The sequence below is a fragment of the Aulonocara stuartgranti genome (assembly GCF_965226115.1).
Source record: "Aulonocara stuartgranti genome assembly, chromosome: 10".
Taxonomy (NCBI): Eukaryota; Metazoa; Chordata; class Actinopteri; order Cichliformes; family Cichlidae; genus Aulonocara; species Aulonocara stuartgranti.
The window spans coordinates 10913106-10928049 of record NC_138946.1 but is presented as its reverse complement, the minus strand read 5'-3'; the positions used below and the strand labels follow the sequence as shown (position 1 = coordinate 10928049).

General features: G+C 40.5%; 1 protein-coding gene across 9 annotated transcripts in view; it reads left to right on the top strand.

Annotated features, from left to right (window-relative positions):
* Positions 1–949: 949 nt before the first annotated feature.
* Positions 950–14944, top strand: part of tcf7 (transcription factor 7) — a 75235-nt gene continuing 61240 nt past the window's right edge. For 3 of the 9 annotated variants that reach the window (XR_014279253.1, XM_082548900.1, XM_082548902.1), the window contains exons 1-3: positions 951–1553; positions 1885–1954; positions 3441–3547. Coding sequence is in view for 8 of the 9 variants with exons in the window: in XM_082548900.1 (XP_082405026.1) it covers positions 1371–1553; positions 1885–1954; positions 3441–3547 (360 nt within the window). In the remaining variant the exon portion in view is untranslated. Of the gene's footprint in view, positions 1554–1884; positions 1955–3440; positions 3548–14944 lie in introns of all 9 variants that reach the window. The other 6 variants (XM_082548901.1, XM_082548903.1, XM_082548905.1 and 3 more) reach the window with 3 other exon arrangements.

The window sequence follows — 14944 nt, the reverse complement described above, 5'->3', positions numbered from 1 at the left end:
AGTTTAAGACAATACGGTTTATTTTGAATTAAAATTATCTAAAGTTACTCCAAAAGAGTCCAAGAGCAAAAAGTAACCATACTAAAACCCACAGCTCTCGTTTATAAATAAATATGTAAATATAATCTAAGTACAATGTAAGCATATAAAGGAATATGTAAAAGCCTATGTAGATGGAAATTAATATTCTATGGCTCAGGTCAAGCCAAAAATCATTTCCTCAAGTTTGGATAATATTTTTTTAGCTCTCTCAAAGTGCATAAATTGGCTTTGAACCAGTAGGTTAAGAAAAGAAAACTGAGATTCTGTGTGAGCTTTATAGTAGCATTATATCTAAGCACTACATGAATGAGTTAGTGATTATGATTTAAATATCAAAAACAGGAATTCTAGAGTGAAATTTTTTTTAAAGTAGTAAAAAAGACTTTAGATACAGCTACTTTAAAATATAAACAGTGCTGAAGAAAGTATTTGATTATTTTGCTACAATGAAAGTAACAGTATTAGACTATAAATGTACTCCATTAAAAGTAAAAGTCTTTCATTTTAAATGTTACTTACATAAAGTAGCATTACTGAAATGTATTCAAAGTATCAAAAGCATTAATTAAAAAGAAATTACTACAATACAATATAGCTTATATAACCGGATTATTGCTAATAATTGCAATGTAAATAAAGTTAATAAATATAATAGATAAATATATATATATATTTATATTATTACATATATTTTTATATTAAATAGTAAAAACCGTATCTACAGCTAAGTCTGATAAGTTGCATCAAGTGCAAAGCAGCAGTGTGTATTTTACTACACTGATTCAGTGTACGTAAATACACCGCACTGGCGGAATTCATGACGAAAAAGTTGCAGAAGCGCAACAAAACTGATCTCCCAGCTGAGCCTGAAGTTTAGGTGGCAGCCGTGGGATCGTGGAAGGTGTAAAGTCGCCCCTGGAAGTCATGAATAACGTCTGTTCGCCTGAGCTGGGAGAGGTGATGTCTCTTTAAGAAGCTCAGCCCTCTGCCGAAACAATTGTACAACCCCCCAACAAGTCATCGGGCCTGTCAATCATCCGGTCGGCGCCCTTTGATGTCGGACTCCTCGCCTTGTCTTGGGCTCAAATGAGCTGTTTGCTGCTGTAGGGAAACATTAGTCTTCTACCAACCAACCAGCCGGGGGACGCCACATCTCAACTTTTTTCTGTATGCGGTGGGGGTTTCTGTACTTCGGAGGCGCCCCAGACTGAGGAGATTTTAACAGAGAAGTCCCGCTGAATCTTTTTCTTTCTACTTTTTTATTTTTATTTTTTGTCAGTATCATTTTTTAAACGTGTATAACATCGAAGAGGAGGGGGGAAGTAGACATGCCTCAGCTTAGCAGCGGCGGCGGGGACGACCTGGGAGCCAATGATGAGATGATATCGTTTAAGGACGAAGGAGAGCAAGAGGAGAAAATCCAAGAAAACGCGTTCACGGAGAGAGACCTGGCCGACCTCAAGTCCTCTCTGGTGAACGAGTCGGAAATAAATCAAAGTCCGAACGCAGCGGTAGGTGTCACGGAGTGTGACTGTGTGTGAAAGGCAGAGGGAGAAAGTGTGTGTGGAAAGCTTGTTTTATTTTACGCGCTGCTGAGAAGCTTTGAATGAAACCAACTCGCGCAGTCAACTTGCCTCCAGGGTTATAGTAGTTAAAAAAAAGAAGAGGGGGTGGTGGTGGTGGTGGTGGTACGGGTCTACTACAGAACGAGAGCAAAACTGAATTGCACTTATTAGCGTGATAAAGTCAATGTAAAGTTACTCTTGTTTGGCAGCGGTTTGTGGCGCTTTCGTGACTTTTTCGGGTAATTCTCACTCGGTGTTTGTTTACGATCCCTTCCAGGCGGTCAGACGGGGGCAGCAGGGCGAGCAGAGGGGCTTCCCAGACAAACACCGGGAGCATCTCGACGTTGGTAAGCAGAAAATACAAATTTAAAAAAACTTGGGAAAACAAACAAACAAACCAAAAAAAAACATGAACATACTCACTCTCATCCCTATGAGCAGTCAAGTACTGTGTAAGAAAGCGGTAAAAACCACCCACTGTGTCAAAGCAATGAGTTATTTTGGTCACGGGCGCACGTGCTGCTGCATTAAAACTTCAAAGAAGCACCGCTCAGGTGTACACTGCAAAACAAAACAAAAAAAATAGATGGCCATCCTGTCTTCAGCTCTTTAGTTTATCTCTAAGATCTATAGCTTGCTGGGGAGATTTCCTCTGCTGCTCAGTCAAATTAGCAGAGCTCAGCAGAGATGCAAGCAGACTAGCTATCTTTAAAAAAGTGGAACCCTCTTGGCCTTAAATTGTCATTAAGCTTAGGTAAAGGCACTGGTGTGAAGGGCAAAGCAATTTCTCAGTAGCTGTAAAAATTGCTAGTGCCTTTCATTTTAATTCACTATGTTTTAAGCTTACTTATCTAGTGATCTTTTATAAGATTTTGCCAAAAAACCAAGGTCAGCCTTCCTTTTTCTTCAAACCTACCACCCAAAAAGATAGAGGGGGAAAAAAAAAAGCAAATTCCCCTAACTACGCCAGGGCGCATTTAGACAACATATACAAAACAGCTTTAATTATAGGTATCACTGTTGTGTGTACTCATCTCTGAAAGGAAGAATGCTCTCACCTTGTGATCCTTTGATCAAAAAAAGAAAAAAATCCTCATCAAATGTGGATTTGCGGTTTTTAAAAACTGGTCTATTTGATGGTCCTCGAGAAAAAGTGAAACCCGCAGAAATCAGAAAAAACAGTTCCGCCCTGAGGGATGCTGATTGCCCTCAGATTCTGTCACTCAGGTTCTGGCCACGTTAAAAGTTTTGTCACCTTCGCAAGAAAGCTCAGCACTCACGAGGGAAGCCAGTTGTGTTTTGTGTGTGTGTATGCGTGTGTGTGTTTCTATGCAGGTATAACCTAGTCGTATCTGACCTCCACATAGGCCTCTCGTGCTTAATATGGGTGGTGGTAAGAAATAAATTAACACATAGGCTACAGAAGTTCACGCCTCTAAGACTATGTGGTGGTTGTAACGCTTTTGTCTCCAGTATTGTTGCTTCTGCTCATTCACGGATGTAAAGTGTAGTAACTAGAATGCCTGTAAATAGCTGAGCTGCTTTATATGCACGTTTACCTTCTTTTTCTTTTGACGTTAACACCTTAGCAGCATTGTGTGAGTAAGTATCAGGTTTGATTTTTATTTTAATCCTCACATCCAGCATTTGCACCCACAGCTTTACCTTTATTGTTGTTTATTTTTTTCTTTTCCCCCAAGCTGTCATGATTTTTATTGTAAATTAAATACATTATTAAATGATAACTATTGAGATTTAGACAGCAAATCAAAAGAGTTTGGAAAAATTAGGCAACAAAGGTGACAGCTTCTAATTGTTTGCTTTTCCTGTCAGTGTCGAAGCAGCAAGATGGAGGTATGTACAAGTCGCCGGGATATCCAGGGTACCCGTTCCTGATGCTGCCAGACCCCTACCTCCCCAACAGCTCCGTTTCTCCATCTGTAAGTCCACTTCTCATTGAATCCTTCTGCTGGCTATGGTTCTCCTCTTAGCACCTGATGATATTCTGTGCTCCTGAGGACTCCTTAAGGTGCAAGTTTTTGCGCCTCAGCTTGTCTTTGTATTATTTAGTATCAAGTCCAGACTGTGAACACACAGTGCTGAGCCCCAGAAGAGAAATCCAGTGTTTTGTAGTCGGGGAGAATAAAAGGAACGCACACTCGTAGATGGAGATATCGAGCCTGGTGTCCTCTGAGTGATTTTATTTTTTAATTTTTAATTTTTTTGGGCTGGTGCAAAGACGTCCTCAGTAGTCTCAGTTCGAGAGAAAAGAGATGCAAAGCGGTGGAGAATTTACTCGACTTTTTGTGCATAAAAGCATAAAACATTTCTTCTTGGTATTTTCTGTTTCATAATTCATAATTTCTATTTTTTATGTGCATGCAGTTTTGAGAATTAGGAAAGTTCCCCTCACATCAGCCTAAATTTCAGTGATGTTTTCCCCTTTTAGATGCAATTAGCATATTGTGGCTCAGCTATAACCCCCTAAAACATTATACAGAATTTTAATGCTGCGTCTCTTATTTAGAGGGGTTTAAACTACCAGCTTTATATATTTTTTGGAGAGGGGGGGTCTCTTTCACATTACAAAGCAGAATCAGTCAGCTTATGTTGCACTAGGTTTTAGATTCAGAAGAGACAACATGAGTCTCTGTCAGACTGAAGATGAATGGCACATCACTGCAGATCTCTCTCAAACTTTACACATGCTCTGATTTGGCTTTGAACTGTGCTGCTAACTCCCCCCACACCCCATCCCCAAGGCTCACACCATCCCTAACTGCCTTATAAAATAAAGCTGCATTTAAAACACAGCGGAATAAAATCAAAGTGCCGCAGCCTCATGAGGCAAAGCAAAAAAAAAAAACAGGAAAAAAAAGCTTGTTTTTGTTTACGCCGTTGCTGAAGTTGGAATTTGATTGATGTCGTCATCGCGAACCATTTCACGTGACGTTTTCCCATCTGTTTGTACCCCGGGTGAATGACAAGAGGTTTATTGCACAGCCTTAATAGCAGTTCTAAGTGTTAAAACCGCTAAAACAAACATCAGAACGACTCGTGGAAAGATTTCAAGTATGCAGTATTGCTCACCCAGCCAGACAGCCCTTAAAGAATTCATCATAAAAAAAAAATCCCTTCGAGTCACCCGTTAAGAACCAATATCCATGGATAGGCTGAGTAATTGCGCCGAACGTGAACGGTTGTGCCTAATTCATTTTTCACGTGCTGCGTAATCCTGTTGCCTGAATTAACCCCCTGCTCTAGCAGACAAGACGTTGCTAAACAGCATAGATGCCTGTTTGTGAGATGACATGTGCTGTAGGCTGATTTCACGTGAGAGCATAGTGAATAAGGAATATGCTGATTTATGGCTGGAAAATGTGATTTTCTAATGGCACCTTGGAGCTTCTTAAGAGTGTTTCAAGACGCCGTCAGTGTCCAGGTCAGGGCCCGTTGGCTGGTCATGGGAGACTTTAATAGGGTCTGTGATTTTTCAGAATAAAAGCGGACAGTTACCTTCATTTTCCATGGTTTTTTAAATGAAACTAAAATTTAAAATTGTAGTCTGTGGGGAAAATACATAGTAGGAGAGTGGCTTCTTTTCTCCGCCACAGCTATAAAGAAAAACATATAATGGATCTAAATGCATCTGTAAAGTAAAGACGGGTTATACTGTTCATACATGTGATTTGGCTACACAGTGCCTTTTCACTTTAGTTTTATATATGCTCCTTTCAGGCTTGCTAGAAAAAAAATACAGGGTGAAAACTTTTGTTTTACTGTTTATTTCTTTTTATGTTCTTGTATAGAATACATCCTTGACCTGCTAGCTCCATTTAATTGTGCTGTTTTGCACATAAAGCAAAGCCTTTGCTTGGAAGAGAAGCACTTGTAGGTACAGCAGCGTCTCCTTGGAAATCACATTTCATTTTCAGTCTTTATTCAGTAACCAGTTACATTCTGAGAATACGACTGAATGAACTACGAGTCTTAGTGAGCATGCTTGTTGTTTCCTCAAACGTCTTTATACTCGAAGCTGCATAACACAGCACATCCGGCATCGTGACAAACATTGTGAAGAAGTGGAGACAAACGTGGTGTCTTCCACCTTCTTCTCTTCTCTTCTCTTCTCTTCTCTTCTCTTCTCTTCTCTTCTCTTCTCTTCTCTTCTCTTCTCCAACCTCAGAAGCCTCTCATAGATTGTTCTCGTTGGGGGTGGGATTGGCGAGTTGGGTAGAGTGAGGGGGGGTAAAGGGGTACCGGTGGTGGCGGCGGTGGTGGTGGCATGATAAAGAGCACTTTCTTCCCCCCCCCCCCCCCGGTGTGTCTTCGAGACTCCACACAATGCTCACTTGTTGCTGCTTCCCTTGTAATTAGCCCGCTGGTTGTGAGGCGGTAGCGGGGTATCAGGCCCTGTCTAACCTGCCACTTGAAAGGGGCTGAGAGTAGTGGTTTAGCGGGTGAGGTGGGGGGGGGTGATGATTATGGATGGCAGAGCTGGATCAGAAGTTCAAGGTCAGGGTGACTGACAGAAAAAAGAGCTGTTTGTGGTTTTCCCGTTATTGTGATGTTGACATGGGACATTTCTGTGTGCGTGTGTCCATGTCTCACTGCTGGCCTGTTTTGTCCTGGAGCTATGACTTACGCTTCTAGTGTCTCATGTCGCACATGCACTGGAGCCTGGATTATTTTTAGATCTTTTTTTGCAGGCGAAAAAATGTCAGATCCAGTCAGAATGGACATTAAATGGTCTTCAGCCTGCCAGTCCTGTAGTGCAAAGTCTTTCCGATTGTGCCAGGTTGCACGAGTGTTAAGAGCGGTGCAGGTGAATTCATCGCTATTAAGTGGTCGCCTCATGTCTTGCCCATGCACACGCTACTCTGGCAGCACAAGAGTTTGATTTTTCAGACGTTTTTTCTGTAGAATATGTGTGTACACAGCTTTATCGTTGGTGTTTGTTGCATTTTCAATCATCAAGTAGTCTTTAAAAGGTGAGATGATTGCGACTTCTTGATTTTGTGTGTACCCGATGAGAGGGTAGCTTATGCTCACATTCGGCGGAGGCAGATTCATGCTCACTGCTGCCGGGACCCTGCTATCAAACCTGTTTGGTTATAAAAAATGTAAAGCTTAAATCATCCGTCTGTCTTAATTCAGATAGTTTATCAACAACAAGAAGTCACGACTGCCTTACATCCACTTATGTTTAGTTTTGTGGATTAACCTACGTGCAGTTACTTTGAGTCAAAATAATGAATTGGTTAATCATCAATTACTAATCAACATAAAATGAATCCGGAGCCAATGAATTAATTCATTGATTAAGTACACATGTATTAATCGAAGCAGTTTTGATCAGGTTTCTGCTTTTGTTACACTACACTGTCAGATCGTTCACAAACCGCTTTTCTCCTGAGTTTATTTGTTTATCTTCAGTTACGTACCAATTCTTTATTCATTCTGTGTATTTCTCATTTTTTATCCTAGAAGAAAGCCAAACCAAATATCATTGCACTGTGTGTAATGACAATAAAGATGATTCAATCGTCAGAACACTTGAATATATTATAAGCACTGCTTTTCTCATGTTTTAAATGTATTAAGAAACCTATTAAGAGAAAAGAAAGTGTAGCTTCATCTGTGTTATTTGAAGTCAAACCCTTTGATATACTTTCTTTTCTTTTTTTAAACGTGAATTTATTTAACAGGCTGTGGTGTAAAGATTTCTGCAGCGTTGCCCACATGTCACCAGCTCACCTGAAGAAACTACAACACCTTTGTGCGTTCCCGTAAACTGCTTTGAACTGTTGCAGTCATTGTGAGAACCTCAGCTGAATGACTGAAAGTCAGAAATTAATTGTAAAATCAGTCTGCTTGTGTCTGTGTGGGTTTATCCTCACTTGTAAAGGTCTAGCCAGCTTTTTGCACTTTTTAATCGCCAACTGATGAAAAAACATTTGAATGAAAACCTGACCGTCGGAGTGGGCTGACTTATATTTCATATAGGAGGGGGAACGAAATTGCCTGAGCTGTTGTTGTGAAAGATTAACGCATTGTTTTCCTAATACAGCTGAATCAAAGTGGCAGAAATGGACGCAAACAGACTGATAATCACTCCTTGTTATTTTGGTATTAACATTTAAAATTTTAGATTTAAAGAGAAAAGAAGAAGCCTCTAATCTCTGCTGAGAAGTGGTTTTTACAAAGCGACTACACGCGTATTGGCTCCTTATCCCATTCAGCGATAATACTCCTATTACAGCATTTCATGGGACATTTCACTGTTGTTGCATTAATGGAGATATCAGCCGTCCTTTCAGGGGAAGTGGCCAGAGAAGGAGATTTGTGGGATTCGGAGATATGACTAAACTCCCTCAGCTTGTTGTCTTTGGATAAAGCTTTATCTCGAGTGCGTTTGTCAGCGCGCGTGCGTGTTTGCTGTTTAAGTTCATTACACTAAGTAATCTGTATGTATCAAAGCTTTTGGCATGTTCTGTGTGTGTGTGTGTTTTCTAGTTTGTTGCCTTAGGCTTGTGTTTGTACCCAGGGTTCATGGTGTGTTTTGTGTGATGATGCTGGCCGTATACTGTGGATGCAGCGTGTGTGTGTCAGCTCTCTTCTTGCTGTGTGTATAATGCTGTGAATTACCAGCAGTCACTCTCTCTCTCTCTCTCTCTCTTTTTTTATTATTATTTTTGAAGGGATCATGAGTCTTTGTCGTCTCAGGCAGTTAAACCCTGTCGCAGGGGAGACCTTCAGTAGATATAAGAGTGTTTTTCTGTCTTCAGCTTCCATCCATCTTCCTCCTCGCTCCCTTTGCACGCTTGCCATTTCCACATATCCATCTCTTTTATCGTCTTGTGCTGTCTTCAGCATCTGAGGTGGTTCCAAGCATCTCTCCTCACTTCATTTTCCTACTCGGAGAGATAACTTCTTGGTAATTGCGAACTATTAAAAGGAGATCATATGGGAAAATAGGAAAGCTTATTTTCATTCATTTCCAATTATATGCATCGGAAGCGTAAGAACTTTTTTTTGTGTGTGTATTTCGTTAACCTCTTAAGTCACACAGGATCAACTTTTCTGAGCATGAGAACCAGCTCTTCATTACTTAATGTTTTGATTGATTATGAAGGAAAGCACACAAGGAATCAATAGAAGAAGAAACAGAAGTGATGAGAAAAACATTTTGGTTCTGCTGATTTTTTGTGGTTTGTTTGCATTAATATCAAATATTTTATATGTTAGTGGCCATTTTTAGGTAAACATCTGGCGATTACTCACATGACTTCCCCTAAAACGCCTGTTATTAGTGGACTGTTTGGATATTAATTTGTAAGGAGGAGGCAGTTGTTTTTTTCTCAGTTCCTGGAACCTACAACTCTTAGAAAACTAGTCAAATATCTCAAAGTTGTGGGCTCTGAAAAGAAGTGCATATTTTACTCTAGACTGGAAGTTAACAGTTGTTATTGATTTCCATAATGCCAGCTGCACTTCCTACAGCTGCTTCACAATAAAAGCGTCTTAATTTTAATCTCGCGTGAGATTTTTATTGTGACGATTCTCTGCTGCGAAGGAATCGAGAGGGTTAGACTGAAGTAAGAGGAGAAGCAAAGTAGAAGCAACATTGCTTGATTGTTGATGGGGATTGATGGATGTTTGGTTGAAATTAGTGGGTGGCCTGCCCGCTGAAGCAAAAACCAGGGTTTTTACTTTATCTGAAGTGGCCAGTGAGTCATGCGCAAAGTGATTGGTGGTTAGCGGTTGTATATTAATGAGCCAAGTATTTGGATTTTAATCAGTAACCTTTTACCACCAGTCGTCTGAGAGATCCAGCGTGCCTCGTGGTTAGTTTGAAAGAAGCACACCTTTCTGGAGTGATGTTCGCATGTAGAGCAGCTTCGACATGATTCGATCCAAAAGGAATCTGTAGGTCTGAAGATGTCTGAGGTTCGGCGATAAAGCGCTGAATTGTTTCACAACTTTGTCCACAGACTTCAAAGATTGTCCGTCTGGTCTGTTTGTGGGTCATTTTCTGAATAATTAAGCAGTTTAAGCTGATATCTGATATTTGTCTGCATGCAAATCTATTCGCTGTCAGAGAGGCTGTGAAACTCCCTGTGATGTGGAAGCTGTGGTCACACTATGACGTCAGCACGCTCTGAAGGCAGCAGGCTGCTCTAAAACACTTTCCCGCTCAGCCTACCTGGACACTGACTGTAAATGGCTCAGGTTCTTTGGGATAACAGTAAATGTTTGGTCGAAATGCAGTTTGACAGCGTGCTTTCAGTCAGTGGAATTTACGAGCCTGTGTTTTACAGCTCAGTGTTGTCTGATTTGGGGGAATTTCCTGCTCATTTGACATTTCGATTCACAGAGCAGAATTAAAAATTGACAGGAAGGCTGCTAAGAGATGGTTTACATGTTTGGGAAAGGCGGCGGGGGAACGTCGTCATTTCTGTTACTCTAAAGACTCAGCTGAAGTGTGTGTTTTGAACATTTCAGTATCTCAGCCTACAAAGAAATATCAGTTTGATTGTTTTCACCCACTTCAACTGAAAGCTTATGCTTTCTGTTTGAGTAATTTCACATCTTTTAGCCCATAAAGGTTTTTCATACATCTCCTCCTTTTTCTTGTATCCATTCAGAAATCAGTTGCCGTTGTGAACAAGCTCTCCTCCCCGTTCCCCTTTCCTCCTCCTCCAATCTCCCAAATAATACGAGGTCGATCCTCCAAGATCAAGGGAATGGCATGTGTGTGCGCAAGTCTCTAGGATCTTGCCACTTCCTTGTTTCCCATTGTATTGCAGTGTTGACAGGGGGGTTGTTCAGCCTTCCCCTAGTCTCTTGGTAAACAATGGCAGCAACACAGGCTGAGGCCTCCCTAATCCCCCCTTCATACAGACCCAGGGGCTGGGATGAGCAGTGCTGGGGCCTCCCTGTCTCTGACTGCCTACGATAAGGACCCTGCACACTCGGATTTAAGAGGCCTAAAAGAAAAGCAGCTTTCACTAGAATGCGGGAAAAGCCCAAGTTCGGATGGAAAGCTTGCATCTTGTCTTTTCTTGGATCTTTTTCTCCTTTAACTATGACTGACAGCTCTGCTTTAAAGTAATACCCGTGCTGCGTTGCATCCATGAAGTAAAGGTTTTTGAACTATTAATGTAGTATTCAAAGTATGCTGAGAGGGCTTCATGAAGCCCCATCTGACATCTTTTTCTATCGTTATGATGTGTTCAAGTCTGTGATTATGTTTGTGCAGAGTGTAAACGGGAGTAAACTACTGCCAAACATGAAAACATCGAGTGTCCTCGTTCACAATTTATTAACTGTTAAAACTAAATTTGGGACTCAATAAAAGGGGACATGAAGCAATGTGATCACAATATGTTACCCATGTTAAAAATAGTGTCATATTACAGCAGCAGCATTTACTTTAATATAACAGTGTAACTGAGGACAAAAATACACCCAAATCCTCTAAAACTATCTATTTATATCAAGTGTTTGTATATCTAATTACTATATATCAACATTATTCAGTATTGTGTCAGTTCAGTTTAATTTACTGTCCTATTAGCTCTCCACGCCTGCCCTGCTGTTCACCATTTTCCATCACAGTCACCTCATGTTGGTTAACTTCTGTGAGGACCTCTTAAAGGGAACCTGTTACGCTCATTTTCCAGCTCCGTATTTTATTTTTGGACTCTCCTGGAATGGCTTTGCATAATTCACAGCTCAAAATAATCCCTATTTATCTTATACTGGGCTTCAGCGCGGCCCCTCGGTTCTGATCGGCTACCCCTCACAAGCAGAAGGTCTCAACAGCAGATGGGCGTGGCTTCTATGCTCACAGCCAGATACGACCTTATAATCAAGTCGGATCTTACTGACATCATACAGAGCCAAGAATATAATAAAAAACTTTCCAAATCTGAGCATAAGCTTATTTATTACAACTCCAGCTGTGTTCAATATAGACGTGTATCATTGTAACAGCAACAAAATAAGATGAAACAAAGAAACTATTTTTCTAAGCTTTATGGTTTAAGCTTTACGGAAGTGGCAGCTGGCTGTGATTTGAAGGAGTATTGACTGGTGTTGAAACATTGGTTTAAATTGTAAGCGTGTATTCTCTTTATTATTTGACAGCGTGAATAAAATATTGAGAGAAAAAAAGGAGGTGCATCTCATAATCTGACGCTTTCTTGCAAATTTGCATCCATGAACGCCAAGATACTCAATGAAAAGTTATCTATCTAAAAAGTTATTCGCCTATCAGATGTAAATATAAAATAAAACTTTCTAATGTAAATATGACTTCTGATGTGTACTTTCATCTTGTGTCAGTGACTAAAGACATGAAAAGCAAATGCAAGGACCAAACAAAGATGTTTCTAGTCGATATAAATCATAATCTTTATAATTGCTGGATATCATGCTTGTTTGTTTGAGGTTGCCATGTTCACTCAGTCTCAGGGAGACCACAGCCAACGGAAAATGTGAGCTCAAGATCGAAATAGATTCGGATGAAGACAGATAAATAAATTTTTATAGAGGAAAGGCTGGAGAGGTAAAGACAGCGCTATAGAAGGAGGAGAAGAGGAGGGGGAAAGATTAAAATACAAATGACCATAAGAGCCTTCTCATCGCCCTACTGGCTTTGAAGTAGCGGGCTGTGAAGGCACCTGAAGAGAAACTGTTCAGGAGACTATTTGAAGAGGCGGTAATGTTAAGAAGAATATCAGGAGGGGGAGAAAAAAAACCCTTTGGATAGCCCTGAGGTGTTTATACCTGTAATTATTCATCCACTTATTTCTTTCCGGCGTTGAAGGAAGATGGGGTGGGGGAAGTGGTAGAGCAGTAAAAGACAGGTGTTGGCAAAGGAACTGTGGGTTTATTTGATTATTATTAACTTTATTTCTCTCGCGCGCGCTCCCTCTCTCTGCCTTCATACACTCAAACGCACCAGCGGAGACAAAACAGCATGTGTTCGCTCAGCGAGCACCACGCCGAACTAAGTGTGCTAAAGTTTCTGCAGTTGGTATGAAACTAAAATGAAAACAAGGGGTCTTGAAGGTTGGTAACCTCATGTGGCGTTAGTGCAGGTGTTTTTCTAAATGAAGACCACATTTCCCATGATTCCACCTACGTTTCCTGCCAGCAAGAATATGCTAGAGGTCAAACATGTTAAAACACAGAGGGCCTTGATTTTAGTTGCCGTCTTGTAGCGTTGGCACTGCATCGAGGTCTCCGTAAAGCAGCACTTCGGAGCACCTCAGGTCCCGTGTTGTGCAACATGTGGTTCAAGGAAACCTTAAGCAAACATAAAAGTGTTTTTTTTGTTTGTTTTAAGTTCGTTTTTATTCCTTGCTCTCTAAGCTGTGTATACAAGCCAGTTTTCTGCTTGAATGGGAGAGTTATGCACTGTAACAGCTTGAAGGGGGAAGTGGTCGCATTTTTGCAGGATTGAAAAAAAAAAAAAGAAACACAGAGAGACATAAAGGTAGTTGACATAAGGTCAAGGTTCACAAAGAGGCTCTTTGTTTAGGTCCCAGTGTTTGTTTATGAGGTGTGTGTGTGTGTGTGTGTGTGTGTGTGTGTGTGTGTGTGTGTGTGTGTGCGCACATGTATGTCTGTGTGAGTCAGTGAGAGAGTTGCGGGATGTTGCACCCAGGTGAGTCATTGGCCTGTGGAGCGAAACCATGCAAAACCTCTACGTTGTTGTTTACAGAGCGAGCTGTCCAGACCTCCCAGATGTGTGTTCACAGCCTGTAGTTAATCAATGACAGCAATGTCTCTCTCTTACACCAGATATCAAAGTAGCCACACGCGCATGCAAATGTGTCTATGTGCATCTTCGCGCTGCACGCATGGTTTGCTGGTCAAGTAAAAAGAACTGGAGAAAAGTTTGAAGTGCTAGTTTTTCACATATCGTTGTCCACAATATCATGGTTTGAAACGTGTGGTTTTTGATTTAAGGAAGTAGTGATGCAGCACAGTTTACTCACGAGATAACAAATCCGCATGGTGTCCAGCTGAAACTGAAAGAAAACTGCGAGCCCTAAGATTACTTTAACTTTTACTACACAGTATGCATTTCCAAAAATTTGATGTCTACGCTGCCTTCAGGATAGGTCACAAAGACAAGTTGTTTCAATGAAGTGCAAAAGGATATTATTTCGAATATGTATTTTAACAGGCGTGCAGTGTGTAGTCTAATGTGTCGCTGTTATCATGATTGGGCATCTGGCAGCTCCCCAGAACAAGTATGTTGCTGCTTTGTGGAACAGGTCATTTAAAGAGACACACACACACACACACACTGAACCACATCACAAAGTTTATAGGTTAGCAGGCCACACATGCAACCAGTTAACAGGCTGAATCCCTCCTTCATCCTGGGTCCTTGGGCAATGAGGAGATTCGTAGTGCATTAATGAAGAAACAACATATTCAGACTATATATATATATATATGAAGATATAAATATGAGAAGTTAAAGTGAATCTATATAAATTAATTAATGAATCAGGTTTCTTTTAAAAAGCAAAGAGTAAATTCGTATATGTTACTGCCGTGAAGGGATTTACACCAACACTTTGCACCTGCAAGAGTAGTTTGCCGAGTCGGCATATTTTAGTTAAAGTTATTCATTCATTAGACTTCAGTTTTATATATATAGCGCCAAATCACAACAGCAGTCACATCAAGGGGCTTTATACTGTCACGTAAAGGCCGTATAATTATAAACATTCAATTTTGTTGTGATGTAAACTTTTAAATGTATAAGAAACTCCAACATGGATGTTAGGGTTACATATCGGTGGGAGATCAAGTGATATTCAGGTGATTACACTCTATACTGGGTTTCTGTGTGTAGTAGTCTTTGTGTTTGTGTGTCTGTCAGACAGACAGAGAGAAAGTGAGAGAGAGTGGGATTTTTTTAGGTCACATGACCTATGGGAATTAAAAGTGTAGTTTCATTTCCTCTTCATTACTGACAATAATCAGACAGTTTCGCAAAAGAAGTCGCTACCTTTCTCGAAGAGTTTTACATGTAACTCACACATAATCATTTCGTACTTTCCAAAAAAATAAAAAACCAAGTGATGGGTTACAGAATTTTATTAAGAGACGATGAGAAATATGAATTTCAGGAATGGGCTCTGATGAGTCGCTGATCAGATAAACTGAGCTAATTTGATATATGCTGTCATTTATATCTGCACTACAAAATTGTAAGATCTGCATCTTAAGATTGGCAAAGGACAGTTTATCACATGCAAATATTAAAAGATCCACAACATTTAGTTCTTAAGTCTCGACTGCGTTCA